We start from the raw sequence: 17,054 nt of genomic DNA on the forward strand, positions 1-17,054 counted from the left end.
CCTAAAAATTGCTGTCCACCAACGTTTACCATCCAACCTGCCAGAACTGGAGAGGCTCTGCAAGGAGGAATGGCAGAGGATTCCCAAATCCAGGTGTGAAAAACTTGTTGCCTCTTTCCCAAAAAGACTCATGGCTGTATTAGATCAAAAGGGTGCTTCTACTAAATACTGAGCAAAGGGTCTGAATACTTAGGACCATGTGATATTTCAGTTTTTCTTTTTTAATAAATCTGCAAAAATGTCAACAATTCTGTGTTTTTCTGTCAATATGGGGTGCTGTGTGTACATTGAGGAAAAAAAAAATTAACTTAAATGATTTTAGCAAATGGCTGCAATATAACAAAGAGTGAAAAATTTAAGGGGGTCTGAATACTTTCCGTACCCACTGTATATACACATATTATATACACACACATATACATATTATATATACAAAAACCACACACACCAACTTCTGCCCAAAAATGGATTTGTAAATTTGACTAGTAGTAGGATATTCCATATAAAATGCAATTTAAACCAAAGGCATGCCACTGAACACATTATTTGAGTATTTGAGATGTTGTGGAAATGACACTATCATTGGAATAGACTTAAAATTACAGGCTTCTATTTTAAATCATTTTAAGCTGAATTTAGTCAGCAGACAAAAAAAGCAAAAAAAAAATAAAAGCAAAAAGAGCTTTACGAGATTTTAATTTCTAAAGGTCCACAAGGTCAAAAGAGCAAAAAGTTAAAGGAATGCTCACTTATGGCATCTACTAGCAGTTGACTAGCCAAACCTTGACACATTGGATCCACACAGATATGAGACCTCAACATGCAACAATAAAATCATAAAAATAGAGTGCAGAGAAAGGCCTGCAGGTAATCAAACACAATCTACACTGGTGAGTTTATGGTGCACTGCCCTGTATGTCGTAAAGTCAATAACCTCTTGAACTGCTAAAGCTCTTTCATATGTGCTGTAGCACATTTCACAGCCCCTGGTGCTGTCAGTCCTTTCCTTTTTCTGACAGAAAAATGGCTTCTACAAATACTCAAACAAGACTAGAAACATCAGAAAGAGCTGTGCCAAGAGACCAGATCCCAAAGTACCTACGACGGTGAAAAATGGGGCTCATTTTCAACCCTAACCCTCAAACAAACTGCTTCAAGAAACATCTCAGCCTACATGATCAAATCACACATAAACGAGAAAGAGAGATGAGGCAAACAGGAAAAAAGGCATCTGAAAAATTAACCATTTCAGAAAATAAGAAAAAGTAGAGTGATAAGGAAAGGCTTTCTGTCCGAAATCTCTCATAGGAAGAAACCGAAGAAAAAAATAATAATTACAAAAGGAACAAATGGAGGAAGGAAAATACAAAAAGACACTCAGGAACAAATGACCAAATTAATTGAAATATCTCCAATGACGATATGCAAAATTAAGCACGGTGAGGGTGGAGGGTGTTTGTTCTCCGTGGGATGGAGGGATGCTGAAATAGAGGGGCGTCTCTTCTCTGTTTTCAGGGTGAATAATTAGACCGGATGGTGAGAGGACAGAAATAAACTCCTCAGAAATAACACAAATCAGTCAGTGGTTTGTTCTGAGTGATACGGAGAGAGGCTGAGGTCGGGGTTGGAAGGGCACTGATGTCCGTCGGGAAGAAATTGAGCAACCACAAGAAAGCGAGTCTCTTTATGTAGCCTAATGATGCTTGAATGCTTGTGCACGCCATTTACAGTTCCCATGTTGTACAAAACTCAAGAAAATGGGCAAAATGCAAGAAAATGGGCAAAATGCAAGAAAATGGCAAATGGTAAGAATTGGACCTTAAAATAAAGCGTGTCCACTTTACCATATTTTTATTTAGTCAATTATAATGCTTTTGGTGTTATTTAACATGTTAATACTTACTAAGCTCTCCTACCAACTCCACTTTTTTAAAGGATATTTTATAAACTTTGTTAATGTTAGTTAATAAAAATGCAATTATTCAATGCTCATTCATAGTGCATTCCTGTTAAGGTACAATTTTGGTTTTAAAACTTTATTAGTACCATACCATTCTTGGTATCAGTAAAAATGTTTTATTTTTTTAAATAAAATTTATAAACTTATTCAGCAAAGACAAATTAAATTGAACAAAAGTGGCAGTAAAGATGTTACAAAAAAATGTTACAAAAAGTTTGAATTCAAATAAATTCTGTTTCTGGAATATTCTACTCAATTATCCTGAAAAAAAGTATCAACAGTGAGAATAAATGTTACGAAACCAGTATATTAGAAAGATTTCTAAAGGATCATGTGACACTGAAAAATGGAGCAATGGCTGCTGAAAATTTGCTATCACATGAAAAAATTACATTTTATTTAAAAATAGCCATTTTTATTTGTAATAATGTTTTATATTACAGTTTTACTGTATTTCTGATCAAGTAAATGCAGCCTTGACTACTCACAAAAACAAAGTGCAAAATTTTGAATGGTAGTGTGAATGCTAAAATGAACATGTTAAAAAAATGTAAACAGTTACTGGTATCTGAAAACCCTAAATCACAAATATATATATAAAAATGTCAAAGGGTGAAAGATTTGGCAACACACCCACAAATGTGCTAGCGAGAATGGCAATTGGCTACGTGCAGAGCAATGATTAAAGGTCAAAGGTTACAGATGCTCCACCACCTTCCCTGATGTGCAGCAGTGGTATCTGTACCTGCTCAGATACTTTCACACAAGCATGTCCACATATATGTTCCACACAGAGAGGGTGAGGAAACTCAAGGGGAAGAACAGATGCTGAGTAGCAAGACCTCACAGCCAGCAAATGTGACACTTAACCTTCCATTAGATTGAGCCCTTCAGATCCCCATCTTGCCTTCGGGAGGTTAGAAGCATAGACAAAACGCCTGCACAAAGATCAGCTTTCCAGACCTCCCAGAAAACACCAGCCTCCGCAGGTCAGAGTGGAAGGACAGAAGCTATTCAGTCTCAAAACTCCACTAGCAGAGCATCTTGAGGAGAAAGAAACCCCTTCCACAAAAAGTATCTCACCGATAAGTGTTTAATAAGCGTGCGTGAATTATTAAAGGAATAGTTCTGACAAAAATGAAAATTCTGTCATCATTTACTCACCATTTTGTCTTTCAATACCTCTATGGCTTTTTCATCCATGGAACACAAAGTGAGTTAATTAAAGCAGAATTTTAGCTTTTTTCACTGTGAAAGTGAATGATGATTATGATTGTTAGGCAAGATTTTCAGTGAACAGCTTTTCAGTCATTCAATGGCTTTAAAAGTAATAAAGTGAGTGTTCTGAATCACTTTTATGGTGCTTTTTGGAGCTTCACAGCCCCTGGTCACCAACCACTTTCATTGTATGCATGAAAGCAGCTTGAACATTCAGCTAAACTTCTCCTTTGTTGTATAACAAATTACATTTTTTAGGTGAACTGTTCCTTGAAATATTAGAGAACTGAACAAAATGGAGAGTGTTAGACTGGTGGTGCAACAGCGGTCAGCTTCCACATTGTGGTTGTTATGTGGTCACAGATGGTGGCATAGTTGACAGGCCGAGGCCGACTGACACTTACCAGCGAGCAGGAAGGTGATGAGACATGTTTCTTTGGGCATGTAGAGCTTGAGTCTGGAGCCACTGAACACGTACTCCACCACAGCCTCCGAGCGGCCCGCTCTCTGCAGGAATGGCAAGAACTGTTTAGCCTTCTGTGTCTCCTGTGCAAGAATAGAGAGGAAGGAAGAAAAATAAGTCAATAAAAACATCAAAGGTGTTTAAACGATATATGAAAACAAAAATTAGGGCAGTTCTATCATGACAACTCTCTGAAGAATTTAGCATGGTAATGGATTAGTGGTTGACCGATATATCGGCCGATATTTAGCATTTTTCAAATATCGGCATTGGCCGATATGTTTTTCTGTTAGGCCGAAAGTCGAGGCGGGACTTTTATTTTGACGGCGCTAATAACGGCAGCCCCTGAGCACACAGTGCTCACATTCTCCCTCTTGTTCGCAGTCATCGTTAACAGTTCTGTCTAATACGGATAGAAGTATTTCTAATAATCAGATAGAACTGTTAAACAAAGGGATTAAAATGTATACAAAAAAGTATTATAACGATTGCTTTTATATTATTAGTAATAAAAAGGCAAACATTATAATACTCTCTTGTTTGCCGTCAGCATTCAACAAAAAAGCATTTATATAATTTAAACAAATCTTTAAATGGCTAATGGGCATTTAATTTCACAAAACTTGCAAACCTGGTTGAATCCAGTTGTGAGATCTTGTGAAGTGTGCATGTATATCCTGCATGATCGCGTGTTCTCTGCATGACTTTCGGTGCGATTTGAATGCTTTAAACAATAAATCCGTGATTTCAAATTATGCTGTGCTTTATACATTTGCCCATATTCATGTTATTTTCACTGTGTGCTGTATGTAAAATGAATGTTGCCTTAGCTTTATTTGAAAAAATAAGATTCAGAATGCACACAAACTTCCCAGAATACTGAGTGCTCTGTTGGTTACAGTGTTTACTTCCTTTTTAAATATATTTATATTAAATATTTATTTATTTATTTGTGAAAAATACTTCGCCATCTAAAGCAGGGGTTTTCAACCTTTTAGGACATGCGCATTTCTTAAATGTGACCCTGGACCACAAAACCAGTCATAAGGGTCAATTTTTCGAAATTGAGATTTCTACATAATCTGAAAGCTGAATAATTACGCTTTCCATTGATGTATGGTTTGTTAGGATAGGACAATATTTGGCCGAGATACAACTATTTGAAAATCTGGAATCTGAGGGTGCAAAAAATCTAAATACTGAGAAAATCGCCTTTAAAGTTGTCCAAATGAAGTTCTTAGCAATGCATATTACTAATCAAAAATTATGTTTTAATATATTTACAGTAGGAAATTTACAAAATATCTTCATGGAGCATGAACTTTACTTAATATCCTAATGATTTTTGGCATAAAATAAAACTCAATACTTTTGACCCATACAATGTATTTTTGGCTATTGCTACAAATATACCCCAGCGACTTAAAGGGATAGTTCACCCAAAAATTAAAAGCAGATAAACATCAAATTTTAATTTTTGGGTGAACTATCCCTTTAAGACTGGTTTTGTGGTCCAGGGTCACAAATGTTAACTAAAATAACTACAATTATGTTGGCTTTATATCGGCCACCCTGCTTTCCAAGATATCGGCATCGGCTGTCAAAAAAACAATATCAATCGACCACTATAAAGGATATGACAATGTTAATGTATTTAGTCTTGGCGGAATACTAGATCTGCTACGCTGCTGCTGCAAAGCAAGTACAGGAACTTGCTACTGCCAATAGATACACCGATACGGTGCTGAGTTTTTAAGACATACTGCCACTGTAAAAATAGCATATATAAAAATATGTAGCAGATTTATACAGGTGGAGGATTTCAGAGGAACTCTGAAAGCACGCTGCGAAACGCTCTAGTGAATGCCAACCAGCCATCTGAATGTAAAGCAGTCAGCTTGTGCCAAGTAGTTTAACGCTGTGAATATGCGTTAACGACCCATCACCCTGTGCCATTTAGAGTTTCATGACAGAACTTGGTATTTATTTGTTATAAAAATTTATTTTTATATTTACGTCTTTTTTTGGTTATAATTTTTTCGTCTTTAATTGTTCTTTGGATTTTTTACTTGTTCTATGCATTTATTTTATACTTATTAATTTTTATGCTTGTTATAAAAAATAAAATTAAATGCATGTGTTTTTATTTACTTTCTTTTATAGACTTAGCTATTATACTTGCTTAGATAGATGTTACTTGATTTTGTACAAACAAAATGCCACATTAAACGTTGCAGTTGTCATGACAATCACTACATGTCTGGGTCATTTTAAAGAATATTTTTATAAAATTTAAATATGTATTGATAGTATGATTAAATGCATAATTTTTGCAATACAAAAATAGTTATGCAATAAAAATGCATTCATTAATGCAACATATTAATATAATTGCACTAAAACAGCATCCTTATTTTATTTCTTGATTGCATCAAATTTTTTAACAACATTTTGCACATGCGCCTTCACTGGCTACCTTGGCTGGTTTACTTACATTAGTTTACATACTTTTGATTTGAAATTCAAATGTGGACTAGAAAACAACAGGCCAAGTGGAAGATAACAGTTTGACACTGTGAGCCATTATGGGAGTAGGGCAGCTCTACTTCAAGTGTGCCCTGACCAAGGGTGTACTTTTAGAAGTGAGATTGGCCATCTTTCTGTTTGACAGGTGTGTAACAGAGACACTTCAGATTTCACTTTAAATATTTCTGCTTCCTGTGACTCAGCACACCAGGGCCGCCCACCGCAGCTGGAAATACAGCCATGACCCACACGAAGAAAAAGACACCAAACGAGAAAAGTAAGAGAAAAGAAAACAAACAAATCCAAAGATAAATGGTCCTTTCAGACCAACGACATAGTCCCAATCCAAATGACATTACTCTGACTGTCAGTCATATAACGAGGGAATCTTGTTTCTGGATGAGAAATGAGAATGTTACCGTTTGAGAGTGACACACTTTTTCTCTCACTCTAAATGCCTCCCACACAAACTCGGGTATAAATAACATCCTGAAAAAGTTCGCAGACAGCTGCCAAATACTTCATTAAAACCTGAGGAGCTCATTCATAAACACAGAGATGAGACTGAGAGGAAGGAGAGAGTTGAGGAGAGGTGAACAGGAAGTCAGCGGCTATTAAACGTCAGTTGCTTCACACACACCAAGTAAACAAGCCTGTCACCCAGCAAATGACATTTACAAGCCAAGTAAAATTGAATCTTCATTTGGTAAGGCACCCAAACAGATTTGCCTAAAAACAACTTTAGAGCTACGAGCATGATGACTTTATGGGTAGAAAGACTATTTTTAGAGAGGCATTCATTAATTTAACGGTCAGGGCCATAATGCAGCATTAAATCAGCTGTCATGTGACGAAGCTTTAACATCAAAGATTTGAGTGAGGAATCTGGGATATAGAAGACATTGGTAGAACATACTGTCAAAGGTCATGCTCCAGCCCAGACAAATTCTTTTTTGCATTTTCACACTGATATTTGAGTTTGATTCTTGATTTTGAAGTCAAATTTATTAAATGGAACTTTATTAAATGCACTCTTATTCGCAGCTGAAAACAAAAGCAGCCAAATATTTAAACTAAAGAAAATCAAATTAGTCTAAAAAACCCACCATGTATAATGTACAGCTTTAGCAGAGAGAATATCTTTCCTAAGCAAACAAAATAGACGTAATGACTGAAATATATGGGATGATATTAGACTCAAAATGATTAATAGATGCACGCACAGCTATCCATGTACTGCATACATTTTATACATGTATATTACTAACCACAAACAAATGCCTTTCCATTTGAATCTGTGGAAATTCAGGATTAAATGATTGTGCAGCAATTTTTACAAATACAGACATGTTTGCGAATAAAAATGTTCTGTTCTGAATTAATATATCATAAATTTCTCATGCAAAAAGGAAGGTATTATCGACTCGAACTAGACGTCAATTAATGCACGCGTGTCACCTGATACACTTATGCGTGGATTCCTTTTGGCACGAGCAAGTTATTATATATTAAAGCAGAACAGAACATTTTTATTCGCAAACATGTCTGTATTTGTAAAAATCGCTGCACAATCATTTAATCCTGAATTCCACAGACTCAAATTGAAAGGCATTTGTTTGTGGTTAGTAAGATACATGTATAAAATGTATGCAGTACATGGATAATTGTGTGTGCATCTATTAATCATTTTGAGTCTAATTTCATCCCATAGAAATACATCCCTATGAATCAGACTCAAATAGCAACTGAAGCAAATAAAATCAAAAGCTTACCCCTGAAATGTCTGCCACCCTGTGAATGGGCACTTCTTTCTTGCTGTGAAGTCCTTTACCATTCTTGATTGCCCTGCAATGATTCAAGCACTGTGTTAAAATCGAAATATTTAGAATGGGCCCCCAGAACATAAAACCATTTCTGCCCCAGCCTGAGAAACCAACCCTTAAACAAACCCACCCATTCATTCATCCCATGCCACAAAATAGCCAACAAATCACATTTATAGGCCAGCAGCTCTCATGCATTACACATGGGAATGTATACGGTGTCTTTTGTGTGTGTCGACTGCTCGATCAGTGTAATAGTGGTTGCTGAGTGGTGATGCCTGCACATTACAGTAGATACAGGAGGAATGAGGAATGTGTCTTTGGCCTCTTTAAGGCAGATGTATCTGTGGCTGTAGCCTCCCTGGTGTCCAATCAAATTCGGTAAAAAAACAGAGAAAGGGAGAGAGAGCTCGTCCTGAGGTTGATTTCTCAGAGGATGTAGGGTAACGACCAGCAATCTCTGCTAAAAATAAATTTGAGGCCCGCAAACCTCCCATGTCCGCAGGCTCCACGGGGAAGCATTACCCAGAGAGCGAAGGACAAGAAAATATAGGAGGTGTGTGAATGCATGTGCGCTTTCGAGAGCAACACCAAGAGTGAAGAATAGAAATGGAAAAGAAAGAGCAGTAGATAAGCAGCAGCAAGTCTCTTTCTCTCGAGAGTCGCCCCATCTATCGCCGACCACGAGATCCGAATCTCTTTCTGTGCAATAAACCACCTTTGAAACCTCTGCACCGCAAATCTATATAATTATATTCGTAGACAAAGAATAAAAGAGCAATGCTTTAATGCTGGTGCTTGAGGTATAAGCTCTGGGACTGATATTGCCCCCATGAAATGAGAGCTAACCAGACAAGCCATGACTTACTGCACAGAACAAAATGGCTCCATTTCACAGACGGCTTCTCCTACTCAATGTGTGGAAATATGGCCCACATTCGCTAGCCGGCAGTTTTATTTTAGTGTTTTGACTCACCTTGCCTCTGCTGCCAAGAGCTCGTCGTAATGAGAAGATCTTTGATCGTCGTCCTGACGGTATCTGATCACTGTTGCGAGACCTTTACTGACCAGAGCCTCAGCAATGTTTCTACAAAGAGATTACAACAGAGAATCAGATGTTTGTTCCAAGGTGCCTTGCAACACTTTACACAATTTAGATATATAAAACACACTATCGTTTTATTTAAACACACACACACACACACATACAGTCATGGCCAAAAATATCGGCAACCTTGGTAAATATAATCAAAGAAGGCTGTGAAAATTAATCTGCATTGTTAATCCTTTTGATCTTTTATTTAAAAAATTCACAAAAATCTAACCTTTCATTGGATAATAAGAATTTAAAATGGGGGGAAATATCATTATGAAATAAATGCTTTTCTCAAATCCACGTTGGACACAATTATTGGCACCCCTAGAAATTCTTATGAGTAAAATATCTCTGAAGTATATTCCCATTAATATTCACAATTTTGAGCACTCCAGGGTGATTATGAACATGAAATTATCCAGCTATTGCTTCCTGTTTCACAAATATAAATAGGAGGGAAAACAAAGCCCAAATTCCCTTAATCATCCATCACAATGGAAAAACTAAAGAATATATTTCTGATGTGCAGCAAAAGATAATCGAGCTTCACAAATTAGTGAAGTGGCTTTAAGAAAAGAGCTAGAGCAGTGAAAATTCCCATTTCCACCATCAGGGCAATAATTAAGTAATTCAAATATAATTTGCAATCAACAGAAAATGTTACGAAACTGCCTGGAAGAGGACGTGTGTCTATATTGTCCTAATGCACGGTGAGAAGGAGAGGTTGAGTGGCTAAAGACTCTCCAAGGACCACAGCTGAAGAATTGCAGAAAATAGTTGAGTCTCGGGGTCAGAAAACCTTTTTAAAAATTGTCAAACAGCACCTACATCACCACATGTTGTTTGGGAAAGTTTAAAAAAAAAATTCTCCTAGTTCATCCAAAAACAAACTCCAGCATATTCAGTTACCAGACACGACTGGAACTTCAAATGGGACTGGCTTCTATAGTCAGATGAAACAAAAAAAAATTAGCTTTTAAGCAGCAAACACTCAAGATGGGTTTGGTAAACACAGGGATAAAAAGTACCCCATGTGTACAATGAAATATACTGCTGTATTTTTGGTGTTGTGAGCCTAGATTTCTGCTGGAGGTCCTGGACATCTTGTTTAGACACATGGCATCATGGATTCTATCAAATACCAACTGATAGAAAATCAATAAGTGACTGACTCTGTTAGAAATCTTATAATGGACCATGTTTGGATCTTCCAACCGTACAATAATCCAAACACAAACCTCAAAAACACAAAAATGGGTCACTGAGCACAAAACCAAGCTTTTGCTATGGCCATTCCAGTCCTCTGACCTGAAACCTATAGAAAATGAGTGGGGTGAACTGAAGAGGAGAAGCACCATCACGGAGCTGGGAATCTAAAGGGTCTGGAGTGATTTTGGATGAAGGAATGGTCTCTGATGTCTTGTCAGGTGTTCTCTAACCTCATCAGGCATTATAGGAGAAAATTTAGAGCTGTTAAACTGGCAAATGAAGATTTCAAAAAGTATTGAATAAAAGGGTGCTGTTAATTGTGGCCAATGTGTATTAGCGAAAAACATTTCATAATGAAATTTCCCCCCCCATTTTAAATTCTTATTTTCCAATGAAAGGTTAGATTTTTGTGAATTTTTTTAATAAAATATCAAAAGGATTAACAATGCAGATTAATTTCCACAGCCTTCTTTGAACATATTTACCAAGGGTGCTGATATTTTTGGCCATGACTGTACATGGTGCCGAGTTAAATAATGTGTTTATTTATGCAATTATTATTTGCTGTTTAATGCATTAAAAAATTAACAGAATTATCATCCATTAAATATAGCCATCCATATCAGTATTGGACCTGGTATCGATAATACTGGCTTTCTTTACGGTGTTAGGGAAAAGGAGCTATTAAACAAATGTTTAAAATCCTGTCTTTGCTATTTCCACATTAAATTTGGAGATTCCATGTGAAAATATATGCTTACAAATAATCATGTTAGGTCTGATTGATTATAGAAATCTGTGCGATTATTTTAAATCAATTTATGCAACTATTTCGGGATAGTCTATAGACTTCAGTTTGCACGGTGTTTGAAGGAGAGCGTTGAGTGAGATTGACTAAGGCCTAATTTGCAGAACTGAAACAATTGATCACAAGCAGCAAGACTGGTGCCCTGCAAGCAAAGTGGCAAACGCATTTCTCATTGCCATTTTTCAACACAGATATTGCCTTCAGCAAGCAGCTTGCATTCCCCTATTGCAGAGCACAGCAAACAAGAGCAAGAGGCATTCTGTGTCAAGTTTTGGTAATAAAACCAAAAGGGCAAAAACATGATTAAAAGCAAAGAGCGCTTTTTATTTTTGGTGTCAATGCTGGTTTCGTAGGAAGAGTGGTAAACAGTTTCTGCAAGTACTCAATGTGATCCTCTCTTTAAATACACAAACATACCACAGCTCAGAGGCACACAATACAATATGAAAAGGCGTGGAACTGTTGAGGTTAAGCAATCAAACCAAAAAACCTGTACACTGACAAAACAATACACAGAAATTGCAAGCGTTGATAACTATACTTCCTACGTCAGTCCTACTTCACCATGCTTCCAAAAATCAAATGTTTACTGAAAAGTAACCTATTGCATCAGCCTGACAGACTGTCTGTGCTGCCATGAATTTTTACGGATCTACGATCAGTTCAGGCTCTTAAAATATTTATGGCACTATGGGAAATCCTGGAAAGAACTGATTCCGAATCAGCGAAGAGTCAAGATGCGGCAAAGCAGCTGAGCCCTCAGGCGATGTGACCACCTGTTACCCACAACGCTCTAACGCCAAGCACTGGGGCATGGTTGGGTAATCACAGCCTAAGGCGCAATACCACCCCAGACTCATGTGCCTGGCCTCACTTACCCTAACAAGGGACAGTGTGCTAGATCACAAATCCACATCACAAGGGTGAACAAGAATCATTTGAATTCACAGAGGAGTCATAAAGGGTAATAAAGCATACGGCAGTCCCAATTCTGAGAGTGAGAAGATTGTTAGAGAGAATCTAGAAACATTCAGATTTTATTTATGGTTCCATTTCTTTCTCAGTAACAAGTGTCTTTTGCTGTTGGTTGTCAACTGAGACAACTTACATTTGAAGAGCAACTGCTACTGTGTAAAGTAGGGATGCACCAATACCACTTTTTCCAGTACTCGCCCGATACTAATACTTTTATTTTTGGTATTTGCCGATATCGAGTACCGATACCGATATTTTTATTGCGTTTGTAAATTTTTTAAATATTGGGTACAGAAACCAAAAGGGTATGTATAATGTTAGTTGGTTAACTTCATTTATCAAATAGATAGTCAAACCAAAATTCAAACACCTTCAACATTTCTCACATTATCACAGTTTATTCACTACAGTTTAGAAAATGGTAATACAATATGACAAGAACTCAAGAGTTAAACTGTCAGAACAAATTCAGCTTGATAAATGTTAGATCATTTTGATAGAAAGGTATGTAATATATTACAATCAACCAAAAATAATTCAGACAACTTGACAGTATGATAGTATTTACACAACTATGAATACTTTGTCGGGCAGCCCTTAGCCTTAATGACAGCCTGTAGTCTCCTGGGCATGCTGTCAACCAGGTTCATGCAAACCTGAACTTTTTTTCCCAGACTCGGTCTGAATAATTTTTGGTCCCAAATTTGTATCAATTTTACTGGTAGTCCACTGTATGAAGAATTTTTGGGTATGATTTGTCACAGTTTACTTTATTTTGCTATCCTCACTTACATAAATGAACTATAGTGTCCTGCACCCACTTTGTAAAAAAAACATCAAAAATGATATCTGGTCTCTGAATCATTTTTGGTTTCACTGTATATCCTTCGGTTATTTTCACACTTAATTATGCCCATTAAAATGTATTCTACAAGTTTTTGTTACTTTCACTGTTAATTTTTTTGCTCTATGGTACATCATCTTTAGTGCATTGTTTTACTTACTTGTTTTTGACATATCCGATCGAACTACAAACTTTCCAGTGATGTCTGTGAGAAAGATATATTCACTCGACAAGCTCGCGCATCTGCGCGCTCAATCCACTCAGCATGCTTTGTTTATCAGCTCGCGCACATCAGCTATACAGGCGTTAATACTGAATGTTTAACATTATATTCATTGCATACATATACTTCGTAGTAGACATCTTTAACTCCTTTCTGCTGTCTGTTGTTCTGTTGTCTGTGTTTCTTTCGCTTATCACATGCTGTGTGGTATCGGCGTTTGGTATCGGGGCATTTTAACGAGTACGAGTACAGGAGACCAGTATCGGTATCGGTGCATCCCTAGTGTAAAGAATAGACCCAATTTTAAAATCATTCAAAATCGGAATGATTAACGAGTGGATTTTATTAATTTATTGTTTAAAGTTAACTCAATGACTATCCAGAAGCAGTGGAACAAGGATCAATAGAGGAGAAGATTTTGTTCTCACACAATTATCAGCGTATGACTTGAAATCCATTGCACGAGTTACATTACAGTCTAATAGTTTAAAGTCAGCAAAAATGGAAAGAAAAAGTAATACTTTTATTCAGGAATGACATTAAATTGATCAAAAGTGACAGTAAATACATTTATAATGTTATAGAACAATTCTTACAAATATAACACGACGTAGCTGGGCGCCGCGGACAGACGCTGAACGGCGGCGTCGGTGTGCCTACATTCATAGAAAATAATGTGTTCGATTTTAAAGCCGTGGCGCGACTCTGTGCTTCTCGTCCGGTGTGCGACCGCCTGAAATGCTTTTTTTTTTTTCACTTCTGAAAGGGGGTGATGTCAGGAAAAAGTGGTTGCCCCAATTTGCTATTGTGTGCTGCACATTTTACTGAGGACAGCTTCCACAACACGACTGAGAAGTGCCGGATTCGCCAAAAGGTTTTGTTGAAAGACAGAGCAAGGGGGCGTGGCAGTACTGAAACACAGTCTAAGCTGTTCGCCAATCACAACCCACTGTGACAGCTAACCAATCACATCACATTTTGTTTTTCGGAAGGCGGACCTTCATCAAAGCCAGAACTAATCGAGCCGTTTGTGCCAGGATAGGGAGAAAGGTATTTTAATAATGTAATAAACGTTTTTCGAACCACCAAGCATGATAGCATGTTCTAGTACACCCCCAAAACAAAATCAAGACTTTGTAAAAGAGCATAATAGGACCCCTTTAAGGAAGGTGCTCACATTTAGACAAATGTATTGCCGTACTGATCTATATGATATAATGCAAATGTAGATTTATGAAAACAGGACAAAGAGCATGCAACTGCCTAGCAAAATGAAATGTTGAAATAAGACAATTTTTACATGGCAAAAGAAAGTTCCATGCTTTGAACTAATTCCTAAAGTTGTATGTAAAGTTGTAAATTCCATTTATCCCTCCAATTAATTTGCCTCAAAATGAAAATGCAACTCAGTCTAATGGACATAATGGAAGTTCATTAGGTGGGGGAATCCTGTGGACACTAATTTTCTTACCCCAGGAGTTTAGTGTTTCATCAGCAAATAAAACACAAAATGATTGCATTTTCATCCCCTCTTCTACTCTCCAGTTCTCTCTTAGAAAGGCACAGGCATCTCTGCACCATTGGGCAGGAGTAACGAGCTTGGTTGAACGACAACATGCCCTTCTTAAGAAACAAAGCGCCAACGATTCCCGCTCGTTCAAAAGAGCAAATGTGCTTATGAAGAAAGAGAAAATGAATGAGCGAGAGAAAGAAGAGGCCCATTTGGGAAGCAGATGACAGATTAAATGGGCTTTTAGAGTCATGTCTGAATTGAAAGATCTGACTGAAGGGCAACAGCAATGGAGGGTTTCAGAGAAGCCCAGACAGAACCAGTAAGAAGAGAATGCTGAAGACAGAAATGCTGCTAATGGCGAAGCATCCGTCAAAACGTAGACAGGTCCACTGAAATGTCTCGGGGAAATGCAGAAAGATTGAGCTGGTGCATGTACAGCAAGGATGCTTTCACACTTGGTTTGACTGCTTTGTCCAAACCAGAGATGGATTCCACTGCCTCCCCCGCTGGACTCTTTTCACATTGTACATCTGGGTTCAAACAGTGGCATGAATGAATCATCAACGCGATAACCACCGAGAGTAATTCGATAATGAGTCAGGAAGAGAAAACTCACTGTTCATGTTTTCGACAGTATGGATTTATAACCAAAATGTACACACAAAAGCATGTGCGTTTGTCTGTCTCAGATGTATTGCATGAAATGCAATGTGAACTGCACTCCAAATGCAAATTATCTGGAGACAAGCAGGTATAAAAATGTGCGTGACTGGGAGCACACAAAGGCACAAATACACATTCATACAACCATGAATATTCAGAAGTGGTTTTATTAAACATAAAAAAATAAAATAAAAACTCTGCAATCAATGCCAACAAATTGTGGATAAAATGACTTTGAGTCGGTTCTTAATAATAATAATAATAATAATAATAATAATAAAGCGATAATAGTAATAATCATAATAATAATAAAGTGATAATACGATAAATATTATAATCATCTAGTATTTTTATAACTGTCATATTGTTATTGTTTTTATTACTGTTATGATTTATTGTATTAGCATCATAATATCATGTTTTTATTCATTTTATTAACTACAGTTTATTATTATTGTTGTTGTTATATTGGAGTTATTGTTATCAAATTATCAATGCAAGTATCACTAACAATACAACTGTTTATTATTATTACTACTACTATTATTATGTGGGGGCAGGGTCAATTACAAACTTGGATCACAAATGGGCACTGGTCCACACCAAAAGGTCTATAGTGTGCAAACATCCCAAGCATACATATGTGCATCTCTGATATGTGCACAGCCAAACCTGCTCTCTGCAAGCTTAAGTCCCTGTGAGTGGAGTCTAATGTGGTGAGGGTAGGTGTAGTCAGGAAACTCTGTAATACATATTTCATGGCTTAAAAGTGAGCTGCTAGTCTCACACGCCACTGTAATTCCCTCTAAAGCATAAGTAGAGGGAAAAGATGAATGAAGTCTGCACAGCTCTGCCGCGGCAGCCTCAATGTACATCATCAGGGCAACATATGAAAACTCAGCACGTCCTCTTCCATATAAACCAGCAAACTAATAAACAAAGCAGCACATACCTGCATAAACACAGACATCAAATGCTTGACACTGACATTCCACTCAGTCACTGTCTCGTTAACACCTCACACACACACACACACACACACACACACACACACACACACACACACACACACGCACGCACACACCCACAACACAGGAGGCACTTTGCGCGCACAGGTCTCGTCCTCTCCCATATAAATGAACAAACTAATAAGCAAAGCAGCACATACCTGCTTGGAACATACCTGCATAAACACAGACATCAAACGCTTGACACTGACATTCCACTCAGTCACTGTCTCTTGTTAACACCTCACATACACACACACAAACGCTCACACCCACATAACAGGAGGCACTTTGAGCGGGCAGGATTATCCAAACGTGCTCTTTCCTGATAAGTGGATTAATGCAACATTTTCATTTGACTTTTTTGCTGAGGCAGAGACCCTCTACAGAGGCGCTACTTAGAAATTTAGCCAAATCTAGCTTTGGATTATGTCACCGGGAAGTTCTGTTTCAATACCGAGAGGAGGAAATGCACTTCTCCACAGATTTCCCTCCATTAGCCACTGCTAGTGAATGCCACTCATTCTCTCCAGCCTTTCAAAAGAAGAAACATGATCTGCAGCTTCAGCTTCTCTACCTCCTTTCCTTTGATCTTCTCTTGCTGATCGTGCCATTGAACTCTGATATTGATCACATACTCGCAGAGATATAATGGGAGTTGACCTTCGACCTCTTCTGGGACCTCTTTTTGAAGACTACAGTCATGTTAGAGCGACAGAAGATGGA

At 37.5% G+C, this 17,054-nt stretch overlaps 1 protein-coding gene across 1 annotated transcript in view; it reads right to left on the reverse strand.

Moving 5' to 3' along the window:
- LOC107591044 (staphylococcal nuclease domain-containing protein 1-like) overlaps positions 1-17,054 on the reverse strand; it is a 202,198-nt gene that overhangs the window by 149,098 nt on the left and 36,046 nt on the right. The window contains exons 10-16 of the mRNA XM_016280051.1: positions 16,786-16,862; positions 16,593-16,653; positions 16,490-16,504; positions 15,994-16,250; positions 8,967-9,077; positions 7,940-8,012; positions 3,583-3,724 (exon numbers count right to left, since the gene is read on the reverse strand). Coding sequence (XP_016135537.1) covers positions 3,583-3,724; positions 7,940-8,012; positions 8,967-9,077; positions 15,994-16,250; positions 16,490-16,504; positions 16,593-16,653; positions 16,786-16,862 — 736 coding nt within the window. The remainder of the gene's footprint in view (positions 1-3,582; positions 3,725-7,939; positions 8,013-8,966; positions 9,078-15,993; positions 16,251-16,489; positions 16,505-16,592; positions 16,654-16,785; positions 16,863-17,054) is intronic.

The sequence above is a fragment of the Sinocyclocheilus grahami genome, unplaced genomic scaffold, assembly GCF_001515645.1.
Source record: "Sinocyclocheilus grahami isolate Dianchi unplaced genomic scaffold, SAMN03320097.WGS_v1.1 scaffold8.1, whole genome shotgun sequence".
NCBI lineage: Eukaryota > Metazoa > Chordata > Actinopteri > Cypriniformes > Cyprinidae > Sinocyclocheilus > Sinocyclocheilus grahami.